This window comes from Puccinia triticina, chromosome 12A, assembly GCF_026914185.1.
Source record: "Puccinia triticina chromosome 12A, complete sequence".
In the NCBI taxonomy this organism is placed as follows: domain Eukaryota; kingdom Fungi; phylum Basidiomycota; class Pucciniomycetes; order Pucciniales; family Pucciniaceae; genus Puccinia; species Puccinia triticina.
Genome location: NC_070569.1, coordinates 1,941,042 through 1,953,887, shown reverse-complemented (window position 1 = coordinate 1,953,887; position 12,846 = coordinate 1,941,042). Strand labels below are relative to the sequence as shown.

Here is a 12,846-nt window from a genome sequence, read left to right as displayed (position 1 = left end):
ATGTAAATGTGACTACTTGGCGTACATGTGTTGTATTTTTCACCCTGTTTTCTCATGTTTGGATGTAGAATAGATGAATGTTATAATCTAAGATCTCAAACCAATGATAATTATGAAGACCTAATATATTTTCATCACATTAGTGAAAACATCAGGAACAATATATAAGATCAGATTTTTTTTTAAGTTTAGTTGAGTGCTGAGGGCCCCTGGAAAAATTGCATTTTTTGATGCTCAAAATTGACAAAAAAACCAGGTTTTCACCCATTAAGTGGAACATGTTTGACCCTGGGTGAAATTGGTAATATTTGTAGTGGATGAGTCAGTCGGGCAGTTCAAATGTCAGTTGTGCAGGTTGGTGAGAGCAAAAATGTATGACAGAGAAAGCCGCCTGCCAAAATCATCCAGCCATCCTACATGTTTCTAATCACTTGGTGCTCCAAATACAACATGCTTAGCTGTTTCAAGTCAGCTCTGGTAACCCCTTAAATCCGGATGTAGGATTAAAAATTTGTAATGATGGCTTGCAGCCAGCTCACCATTTTTGTTTTTGGAGGAATTCACAATGGTTGCTTTTTCATGCTAGTTGGATTGAAGAGGCATCTGCTTGCAATGATAGAACTGGGTACACTACAAGAAAAACTCTAAAAACTGCTTGCAGTTGAGATGCAGCAAGCTTCAACCAAGCTTCAGCTCAAGCTGGAGTCAAGCACACAAATTCTGTGCTGGTGCACCTTGAGTGTGTACTTTGTTCAGCATCTCAATGTTGAACATGCTGTAGTGCTCATGCAGTAGGCTGAGGCAAATGAGCACCCCTGAGCACCCTTTTATTTAATTTTATTCAACAATCCATGCACCATTGAATCCAGCCAGAATAACATAAACAGGGTATTTACACATGAAAGGGATATGTACAGATGAAAAAAATATGTACACATGAAAGGGGAATGTGATGAGGTGTATTAACACATAAAAGGGATATGTACACATGATGAAAGGGGTATGTATGCATGAAAGGGGTATTTATGCATGAAAAGGGTATGTGCAGTAAGGCGTTTTTGCACACATGAAAGGGGTATGTACAACTGGATGATAAAAGGGAATTGAAAGGGATCTAAAAAACTCAAAGGGGACATGTAAACATGAAAGGGTCATGAACACATGATGAAAGGGGTATGTACACATTTTGAAAGGGATACATGCACATCAAAGGGATATACACACATGAAAGGGGTATGTGTACACAAAGGGCTATGTACACATTATGAAAGGGGTGAATGCATACAAAAGGGATATATGCACATGAAAGGGGTATGTGCACATGAAAAGGGTATGTGCACATGAAAATGGTATGTGCACATGAAAGGGGAATTTGAACTTGAAAGGGGGATTTGCGCAGGTATCAACTCCTGTACTTAGTTTTTTGTACCTTAGACTCACTCTTGCATAAATTAGACAATGTGCATGGAATCAACCAGTGCTTGATTCTTGCATGAGGCACATCTTGCCTTGAGATCTTGCATCTCAACTGCAAGCAGTTTCTAGAGTTTTTCTTGCAGTGGTATCAGAGTGGAGGTATCCGCCAAGGGTGTTGGTGTGTTTGATGATGATGGTACATAGAGCCAATGAGCAAGTTGGAATAAGTGTTGGTCAGGGTGTGATTGCAGAGGTTTTTCTGGAGCTCATGAAGGTGTCGCCGTTGCCAAGGCCTGAGATGACAGCGAGATAGATTCCTAACATAGACATGTAGATGAGCAAGGGGAGGACGGCAGTACATATGAACCGGGCGGAGAAGGAGTTGGAGGGGAACGCACAGGTCCCAGAGCTGCTTGATGGTCAGGAGTCCAACCACAGTGATGGTGAAGATGTTGATCCATTTGGAGGATAGCACCAAGTCAGGCTGATGCCGGTGAGCAAGAGCCAGATCTAACATAATAATGAGGAGGGGCTCGAGTGGCTGGTGTCTGGAAATCAGTTTGAGTCCGCTGCCGAGCCAAGGATTGGTTATGGAAAGGAGATGGTCGGCCATGGTGTCTACCGGGCGCTCAAGAGTCATGCCACCGGATAGGGTGAGATCCAGAGTCCCAGCCTCTGCTAAGCAATTAGCAGTCGCGGCATCTGATAGGTCTCAGAACTCGCGGCGTCCAACAGGTAATCGCAAGGCGTGGCGCCTTCTAGGTGAGCCTTGATGGTTGGTAGACTGGTGAGAATCGATGGTTGGTAGACCAGTGAGCAAGATGGGTTCCGACCATGGTGCCGTCCATTTTAGTCACCCCAAAGGCCTTGTGAATTTCTTGAGCGGCCGGAACTGTTTGAATCCAAGTGGTAATCAATCAAATCAGTCAAGAAAATCAATAAAATAATCAAGCTTGAATCAGCATTGTGTCAGAATTTGGCTTCATCTAACTTGCGTGGACGGTCAAAACGGTCTAAGGAGGGGACAGGGGTTGAAGGGCAAGGAATACTCAATATTGACTATCCCGACGGGGCTTTTCCAGGGGTTTTTCTGAGTCGGCACAAATGGTGGTGGAGGAGCTAGCCGGGGGCAGGGGAATGTGTTTGGGGAGGCTGGCGGTGTCAACCAGTAGCACAAGTAAAAACCGAGCGAGGGGAGTGAGAGATGACACACCTGAGAGCCTCCAATGGATGTGATTGTTGGTCACCAGTCGCCAACTGTCTTACAGCCATACTTCTCATTGCCAGTGTATCCCAATAGCTTGATACCTGGGCCCTGGTAATCAAAATGTAACACAACCAGGCCAGATGCCACCCATTCAATTGCCCCCTCTTGCTCCAAGAAAACTACTCCCGCAGCCACCAGGCTGTTGCTGGGGAGACTCATTGTTGCCCATATATTTGTAAGACTGGAAGCATTTCTGGCAGGGATGCAATAGTAAGGGGTAGTGTGCCATCGGGATGGAGGCCTACCAGGGCCAATGGGTCAGTGCGTGAGCTGTGTGGAATCAGATTTGGTTGGAAAGGCCACGGCATACATGCAATCAAATTTGTATCTTTGGCTGACAACAACTACCGAGTATGAAACCAGAGTGGGCATTTGGTGGCAGATGCAGGGGCTTGGCGTTAGCGGTAACTGGAGAATGAGTCGTGCGTTGTTAGGCTGTGGTCAGGGCTGAGCGGGTGTGTGGACAATGGTTGACATGACCAGGTAATGTTGGAAGGTTGGCAAGCGCTGTGCAAGAGCTAGTGTTCTATAAAAGAGGGGCACTCTTCAAGCTGTTAATCCCCAGACAGTTCCCTGAGCTGTAATCCCAGCCGGGTGTCGGTCTCAACCCCCTCCGCTGTTGCACTTGCGCAGTTTGAGGGTTAACTCATGAAGCCCTTTGCAATTGCCTTAAATGTGGCGCGCTGGGGGTTATCTAACCAATACTTGCAATATCTCTAGAAGAGGATGGTTATTGGGTCTGGTGTTTTAGTTTGGCTGTATTGTTTTTCTTGTTATTATTTTGTAGGGGAAACCCTTGATCTTTGTTTTTGTGATTGTCTGTCTTTAATAAACTTAGATTTGGCAACTGATCACATTGTAGCTGCTACATTTGGGGGTTTTGTGGTCATTCAAGGTACACAATGAATCTTTGAGGGCATTTGATCATTTTGATACCAATATCATGAAAGAACTCCCACGCTGCGCTGAGATATAGTGGCAGAAACACCAATAAACGAGGTTAGGGTTAGGTATATCAAGCAAAGATAGGGTTATCGACAGTAGCAACGCAGGGTTTGAGATTGGGGTTTGGGTTAGGGTTAGGGTTTAACTCAAGTTAGGGCACCCTTGCGAGAGAGCTTCAGTGAAAGCTCCCTCCAGTGAAAGATTCCTCAGATTTTCACTCGAGGGAGATCTCCCTCATGATTCCCATTGAGTGAAAGCTCCATCCAGCTTCCATTTGAGTCAGCGGTTGCTGGAGTTTTTGCTCCAGTGAGGCTACTGCAATTCTCCATGCAAGTGAGAGCTTCCTCGAGTGAGAACTCCAGTGAGAGCTTCCTCCAGTCTTTACTCAACTGAACTGAGGACTCAAGTGAGAGCTCCCTCGAGTCTTCGCTCAAGTGAGAGCTCCCTTGAGTCTTTGCTCGAGTGAGAACTCACACCAATGAGAGCTCACTCAAGTGAGAAGTCACTCAGGGCTTCACTCGAGTCATTACTCACTCAAGGTTGAACTCGGTTGACCTCTCACTGACTCGAGCTTTCATACTCGAGTGAGAGAGTGTGGCTGCAGGCAGGCAATATTGGTCAGCCAATTTTGGCAAACAAGGCTAGCTGGCTGAGCAACAGAGTGCATTCACTCTAGTGAGCACAGATTGCTTATATATTGCCATAACTAGAAAAAGATTGTATTCTAATTTTTTGAACCGCGCAAGTTGGATAAAATGTCTAATCTTCCCCTTTTCATACTCTCCTTGATTTCCAAGCGTAACAACAGGAATTCTTCACTCAATTTAGCTGTTTGATCCAATCCTTGGCTTATTTGCCGGAGAAGCTCCACTATAGTGGACCCAAGGTTGTTCAAAATACGTTCCACCAAAGGGACAACTTCCTTGAGGTTTGGCAAGGATGGCTGGCAGGGGGGCTCTACTTTGTCCCAAATTGAAGCAGCTCCACTCTTGGCAGGCATGGTCTTGCTCTCTAGAGATTCCCTGGAGCAAAGCTATAGAGAAGCCCATCAGAGATTTGAATGATGTTAGACGCCAAGGAAAGAAGGAAAATGGTATATTAAATCTGGCTGTACATCTTCCTCGAGTTTGGTTGTAGAATCTCGAGGCTGTAGATTTGTGCTTTTGCTCCCTGGACTGTTGGACTGTGACAAGAAAGGGTGTCTGGTCAGCTGGAGAATTGCCTTGAACAGAAAGACAGCTCACAAAGCCTGTGTTCATGTTGTTGTCCGCTGGGTGTTGGCTTGACTTGGGAGTGTTGCGATGTGAGACTGATGTGACTTTTGAGTTGGGGTGATTTCTTAAACGTTGACTTTTCCTTGATGCCATTTTTGGTGTTGATTGAGTTGGTGTATGAGAGAAGGACGTGTTGCAGAAGGCCAAAAAGCTCAGCCCTTTTATGTATGGCAGCGACCACATGCAGGGGTTTTTGTGTCACAGGGGCAAGCATACAAATTGCCTTGCGCAAAAAAGATGGCTTGGGGGGTCTCACTGAGCAATTAGTTAATTGCCAAAAGCAGGGTGTTGTGAAGCAATAAATCTACTCAATAGACAAAACAAAAAAGGCACAACTGATTTTTTGAGGCACAAAAAAGGGAAAAAGGTTATGTACAAGACAAGTGAATAGAGAATAGTTGGAAAGAAAAGGAAAAGAAAAAGTCACTACGGCAGCTGTTCCAGCCTCTTGAGGATTTGAGTCCGTTTTGCATCAAGCTCCTGTCCGATTGCATCTCGCTTGGCTTTGTAGACCGCTCTTGGTTTATCGGCAGAAGGCACCACCCTCAAGACCTCCCAAAGCAACTCTCCAATGTCCTTCTTCATGCTCAGCAAGATCCTTTGAGTTTTTGCGACGGCGTCCTGAGTAGCTTGATCCTTGCTGACCACTGGAGGCTGCAATTTGGTCCACGCTTTCTTGTGAGGAGGAGTTGTTGAGTCTTGCTTATCTTTTCCCTCAGGGCAACCGTGATTCTTGTAGAGTGGAGCTGGCGGTGAGATATTTGACTAGAGCAAGGTGAAGGTTAGGGTTAGCAGATGTAAGGGTTACTGTTGGCTCGAAATTTGAGAGACATAGACTTACCAGACCCAAGATGGGGAGCCTTGAGGTGTTTTCCGGTCTCCAGGCCTGCGGAGTTGGTGCGTTTTGTGGGCTTGGACCATCCTGATTGTAGTGGTTGGGCCTGTTAGGTGTGTAGGGCTCCGGAGTTGGGGCGCTGATAAAAGGAGAATGTTGGCGGGGTGATGTCAAGCGAGCTTGCTCAAATGGAGCATTTGCCTGTCTCAAGGATGATGCAACTCTTGAGGTAGATGCCACGGGATTCACGGTTGCTCCCTTCAAAGGGGCAGTGTTTGAGCTGACAGGCCTGAAAATGACCGGCTTTATGGAGGGCGGCAAGGGATCCGGGCCTGGAGCTGCTGTGACATCCAAGGGGAGTGTGATTTTCGACTTGCTGAGACTTTTTTGTGGAATAGGCAATGGGGAGAACAAGGAAGGCTCTCGAAGAGGAGGGGTGGTTGAAGAATGGGTTAAGGTTACGATGGAGAGAACAAGGAAGGCTCTCGAAGAGGAGGGGTGGTTGAAGAATGGGTTAGGGTTACGATGGGGAGAACGAGGAAGGCTCTAGAAGAGGAGGGGTGGTTGAAGAATGGGTACCCCCTTTGCAATTGCCTTAAATGTGGTGCGCTGGGGGTTATCTAACCAATACTTGCAATATCTCTAGAAGAGGATGGTTATTGGGTCTGGTGTTTTAGTTTGGCTGTATTGTTTTTCTTGTTATTATTTTGTAGGGGAAACCCTTGATCTTTGTTTTTGTGATTGTCTGTCTTTAATAAACTTAGATTTGGCAACTGATCACATTGTAGCTGCTAGATTTGGGGGTTTTGTGGTCATTCAAGGCACACAATTAATCTTTGAGGGCATTTGATCATTTTGATACCAATATCATGGAAGAACTCACACGCTGCGCTGAGATATAGGGGCAGAAACACCAATAAACGACCAAATTATTGATATTTGGCAACTGATCACATTGTAGCTGTTACATTTGGGAGTTTTGTGGTCATTCAAGGTACAAAATGAATCTTTGAGGGAATTTGATCATTTTGGTACCAATATCATGGAAGAACTCCCATGCTGGGCTGAGATATAGTGGCAGAAACACCAAGAAACTACCAAATTAGTGATATTTGGCAACTGATCATATTGTGGCTGCTACATTTGAGGGTTTTGTGGTCATTCAAGGTACACAATGAATCTTTGAGGGCATTTGATCATTTTGATACCAATATCATGGAAGTACTCCCATGTTGCACTGAGATATAGTGGGAGCAACACCAAGAAACAACCAAACTAGTGATATTTGGCAACTGATCACATTGTAGCTGCTACATTTGGGGGTTTTGTGGTCATTCAAGGTACACAATGAATCTTTGAGGGCATTTTATAATTTTGATACCATTATTATGGAAGAACTCCCACGCTGCACTAAGATATAGTGGCAGAAACACCAATAAACAACCAAATGAGTGATATTTGGCAACTGATCACATTGTAGCTGCTACATTTGGGGGTTTTGTGGTCATCCAAGGTACACACTGAATCTTTGAGGGCATTTGATCATTTTGGTTCAATATCATGGAAGAACTCCCAGGTTGCGCTGAGATAAAGTGGCAGAAACACCAAGAAACTACCAAATTAGTGTTATTTGGCCACTGATCACATTGTAGCTGCTACATTTGGGGGTTTTGTGGTCATTCAAGGTACTCAATGAATCTTTGAGGGCATTTGATCATTTTGGTACCAATATCATGGAAGAAATCCCACGCTGTGCTGAGATATAGTGGCAGAAACACCAATAAACGACCAAATTAGTGATATTTGGCAACTGATCACATTGTGGCTGCTACATTTGGGGTTTTTGTGGTCATTCAAGGTACTCAATGAATCTTTGGGTGAATTTGATCATTTTGGTACCAATATCATGGAAGAACTGCCACGCTGCACTGAGATATAGTGCCAGAAACACCAATAAACAACCAAATTAGTGATATTTGGCAACTGATCACATTGTGGCTGCTACACTTGGGGGTTTTGTAGTAATTCATGGGACACAAAGAATCTTTGAGGGCATTAGATCATTTTAGTACCAATATCATGGAAGAAATCCCACGCTGAACTGGGATATAGTGGCAGAAACACCAATAAACGACTGAAGTAGTGATATTTGGCAACTGATCACATTTTAGCTGCTACATTTGGGGGTTTTGTGGTCATTCAAGGTACAAAATGAGTATTTGAGGGAATTTGATCATTTTGGTACCAATATCATGGAAGAACTCCCACGCTGCCCTGAGATACAGTGGCAGAAACACCAAGAAACTACCAAATTAATGATATTTGGCAACTGATCACATTCTAGCTGCTAAATTTGGGGTCATTCAAGGTACACAATGAATCTGCGGGGGCATTTGATTATTTTGGTAGCAATATCATGGAAGAACTCCTGGTATAATCCTCAAACTTGCAATGTCTTTTTTTCAGGACAAAAAGAATGGTGTATGTAGCATTGATGTTATCAGAAGTCTCCAAGAAATCTCCAAATCTACTTTATTTCAAAAATGGAAAACATTGACCCCTCACCTCTCCAATAATACCATGCTTCACGCATTTTTAAGTTGGTGTGCCCTTACATTTCCTGAAGATATTGCATATTGTCTTTGATATGCTACATGCATACAAGGCCTTTTGAAATTAGTTTGCCATGGTTTAGCATATTTTTTTCAGGGTCTTGTTCCATCTACTTGTGTTATCAACCACAGATAAATGAGTAATATTTCCAAAAATAATTTCATTGGAGGAGTTTTCCTGCATGTAAATCCTGAAATATCATATTTGGGGTCACATCCATTATGCAGCAGCTGCAATCTGATCAGTTGCCAAATCTCACTACTTTTTTAGTTTCTTGTTGTTTCTGCAACTATATCTGAATGCAGTGTGGAAGTTCTTCCATGTTATTGGTCCCAAAATGATCAAATGCACTCAAAGATTCATTTTTCACCTTGAATCACCTCAAAACCTCCAAATTGAGCAGCCACAACGTGATCAGTTGCTAAATATGCCTAATTTGGTGGTTTCTTGGTGTTTCTGCCACTGATATATCCTAGTGCGGCGTAGAAGGTCTTCAATGATATTGGTACCAAAATGATCAAATGCGCTCAAAGATACATTGTGTACCTTGAATGACCTCCAAACCTTGAAATGTAGCAGCCACAATGTGATCAGTTGCCAAATATGACTAATTTTGTAGTTTCTTGGTGTTTCTGCCGCTATATCTCAGCGCAGCGTTGGAGTTTTTCCATGATATTTGTACCAAAGTGATCAAATGCCCTTGAAGATTCATTTTGTGCCTTGAATCAACGGTGGGCTGATACACTAACTGTATTGTTAGTGTAGTGTAGTGTTGGTTTTCCCCACTGCACTACACAAATAATACTGTTATCCTTGATTTTATTGCAATAACAACACATCCTTTTGATGTTATTCTTTTTGGCTGTTATTGTATTGTTAGTGTAGCTGAAATATGCCAGGTTAACAATAACCAAATTCTAGTTTCATGATTTTTATCTGTTGTTATTCCTGATAACAAATACAATAACTTTTGGTTTATCTCTGCAATTAATGATAAAATTACTTTCATTGTATTGATATTTCTGGTAGTAAAGTTGGTTTTGTGTTACAAAAAAAATAAATCTGGGACATGATGTTTTGAAAATCATTTTCTAGAGGCTAAAAACCATGAAATAACAGATACTGTAGTGCAGAAGATTGTTATCCTAACTCTGATACACTAACTTTCAGGGAAATGTTGGTTATCCAAAAGAAATACACTACCTGTTAGTGTATTTTGCGTGTATTCTGGATAACAATACCCAAGATCTTGAATGAGAAACTTTGGATACACTAACTGTTAGTGTATTGGGCTATAATTGGGGATAACAATACCTCAATTGTCTCGCCAGATAACCACGGATACACTAACAGATATTGGCCCTTAGCGTAGCGTAGCGTAGTGGCCCATTGTTGCTTGAATGACCACAAAACCCTTAAATGTAGCAGCCACAATGTGATCAGTAGCCAAATATCACTAATTTGGTAGTTTATTGGTGTTTCTGCCACTATATCTCAGCGCAGCATGGGAGTTCTTCCATGATATTGGTACCAAAATCATCAAATACCCCTGAAAGTTCATTGTGTACCTTGAATGACCACAAAACACCCAAATGAAGCAGCTACAATGTGATCAGTTGCCAAATATCACTAATTTGGCCGTTTATTGGTGTTTCTGCCACTATATCTCAGTGCAGCGTGGGAATTCTTCCATGATATTGGTACCAAAATGATCAAATGCCCTCAAAGATTCAGTGTGTACCTTGAATGACCACAAAAATCCCAAATGTAGCAGCCACAATGTGATCAGTTGCCAAATCCAAGTTCATTAAAGCCTGCACAGTTTCACAGAAACTGACTTCATGTGTTCATGCTGCATTTCATTGAAATTGCAGGCAGAAGAAATTAAAAGTTTGAAATTTGTGTTCCTTGAATTTAAAAAGTTTAAGTTTTTTTTTAGTACAAAGTTTATGGTTTGTTTGAGTTTAAATTATTGTTTTTGTGTGAGTTTATTCAATTTTTTTGTGTGTTTTGATTGTTTTCAAATGTTTTTGTTTTGTGCGAGTTCAAAGTTTAAATGTTTTTGTTTTGTGGGAGTCCAAAGTTTAAATTTTCTTGTTTTGTGTGGGTTTAAAGATTTGTTTGGGTTTGGTATTTTTGTTTTTTGAAATCAGGAAGGGGCCTACTCAAATGAAATAGGGGGCCTTCAGGGAGGGGGTGGACAAAACCAGATCCCCTGGGGGGGACAAACAGCTTCCCCCCAGCCCTTTAAGTATCCGACCAAGCTCACACACCCTGGGCCCTGACATCCTTCAAACCAAAACTTGACAACTTGGTTGTCAGGGCCCTGCACCTGGGCAGACACAATCCTGGCCTGTACACACTCATTCAAGTGTTTACAGGTCAGCTTGAGAGCCTGAATCCTCAAGATGACCAGTCAGGGTCATCCAGACATGTTCCCGATCCAAGGAACTTGTCTGCGAGTAGTTCATAAGCTGATTGTGTCCACTTGCCGGGGAGGCATCCTCCCTGAGGTCTCCATCTTGTCTTGATGCTGATCTGTAGTGGTATCGGGACCCATACCTCTCAATGACCGGTACAGACCGGCATTGAGCAGATTCACTCCTCCTCTCCAATAACTTTTCTGTGCCGGTCATTGAGGGGAGTCATAGCTCTCAATGACCGGTCTGTGCGGTTGTCAAGGGAGGTAACACCTCTTGATGACTTGAACAGCCCGGCATCAAGGAGATTCATACCTACATTACCCCTCAATGGCCGGTCCAACCGGTAATTGAGGGGATTGAGGGGTATGAGACCCCTCTTGGACCGGCCATCAAGTGGGGTCTCATGCCTCTTGATGGCCGGTTGGTGCCGGTCATTGAGGGGACTCCGCAGCACAGTACACCTTGATGGCTGGCCGTTGCTGGCCATTGATATCTAACCTCCCAATGATTGGTTGGACCGGCCATTGAGGGGTCTCTCACCTCCCAATGGCCAGTTGGACCGGCCATTGAGGGGTCTACGCCTGCCCAAGACTGATCTGTACGAGCCATTGAGGGGTCTCACACCTCTCAATGACTGGTCTGTACTGCTCATTGAGAAGAGTTGCACATTAGCTGGTTTTCTGTTGTGTTTTCTATTGTGTTATCTTGTTGCTCTACCAAAGCGGTCCTCTAGGTATATTTCAGTTTCTCTGTTGTTTTGTTATTTGTCTCTACCTCTTTTTCTTCGCAAACTGAAATCATCAACTCTAGTTTCGCCTCAAAAGTTCTTAACCCCCCAATATAGCAGCTACAATATGATCAGTTGCCAAATATCACTCATTTGGTTGTTTATTGGTTTTCTGCCACTATATCTCAGTGCAGCGTGGGAATTCTTCTATGATATTGGTACAAAAATGATCAAATGCCCTCAAAGATTTATTTTGTACCTTGAATGACCACAAAACCCCCAAATGTAGCAGCCACAATGTGATCAGTTGCCAAATGTCACTAATTTGGTAGTCTCTTGGTGTTTCTGCCACTATATCTCAGCACAGCTTGGGAGTTATTCCATGATATTGGTATCAAAATGATCAAATGCCCTCAAAGATTCAGTGTGTACCTTGGATGACCACAAAACCCCCAAATGTAGCACCTACAATGTGATCAGTTGCCAAATATCACCAATTTGGTCATTTATTGGTGTCGCTGCCACTATATTGTTGAGAGAGACGAGGGGGGAAAAACCTCAAGTTCACAGGATGACAAGACTGTGACACTTGAGGGAGTGAGAAGATGGTTCTGATTCACTGAGGGAAATACTCCAGTCACAATCTTGATGTAGACTATATACAAGATTGCCGTGTTTTGTTTGAAGCATACTATGTAGATACTATAAGCATATATCTGGCTCAACATATATCTCAGCGCAGCGTGGGAGTTCTTCCATGATATTGCTATGAAAATAATTGAATGCCCTTAGAGATTCATTGTGTACCTTGACTGACCACAAAACCCGCAAATGAAGCAGCTACAATGTGATCAGTTACCAAATATCACCAATTTGGTAGTTTCTGATTGCTGTTGGTCCCACTATATCTCAGCGCAACGTGGGAGTTCTTCCATGATATTGGTGTCAAGATGATCAAATGCCTTCAAAGATTCATTGTGTACCTTGAATGACCACAAAACCCCCAAATGTAGCAGCCACAATGTGATCAGTTGCCAAATGTCACTAATTTGGTAGTCTCTTGGTGTTTCTGCCACTATATCTCAGCGCAGCTTGGGAGTTATTCCATGATATTGGTATCAAAATGATCAAATGCCCTCAAAGATTCAGTGTGTACCTTGGATGACCACAAAACCCCCAAATGTAGCACCTACAATGTGATCAGTTGCCAAATATCACCAATTTGGTCATTTATTGGTGTCGCTGCCACTATATTGTTGAGAGAGACGAGGGGGGAAAAACCTCAAGTTCACAGGATGACAAGACTGTGACACTTGAGGGGGTGAGAAGATGGTTCTGATTCACTG

The 12,846-nt window shown here is 43.2% G+C and overlaps 2 protein-coding genes across 2 annotated transcripts; both read right to left on the bottom strand.

The window, feature by feature from the left end:
* Window positions 1-1,682: 1,682 nt before the first annotated feature.
* PtA15_12A181 (uncharacterized protein) lies at window positions 1,683-2,029 on the bottom strand (the record flags this gene model as incomplete). Its single annotated transcript, XM_053161765.1, has 2 exons — window positions 1,683-1,733; window positions 1,811-2,029. 2 exons carry the CDS (start codon window positions 2,027-2,029, stop codon window positions 1,683-1,685), a joined length of 270 nt encoding a protein of 89 aa, XP_053025750.1.
* A 3,299-nt stretch (window positions 2,030-5,328) lies between these two features.
* Window positions 5,329-5,823, bottom strand: PtA15_12A180 (uncharacterized protein; the record flags this gene model as incomplete). Its single annotated transcript, XM_053161764.1, has 2 exons — window positions 5,329-5,667; window positions 5,749-5,823. 2 exons carry the CDS (start codon window positions 5,821-5,823, stop codon window positions 5,329-5,331), a joined length of 414 nt encoding a protein of 137 aa, XP_053025749.1.
* Window positions 5,824-12,846: the final 7,023 nt, after the last annotated feature.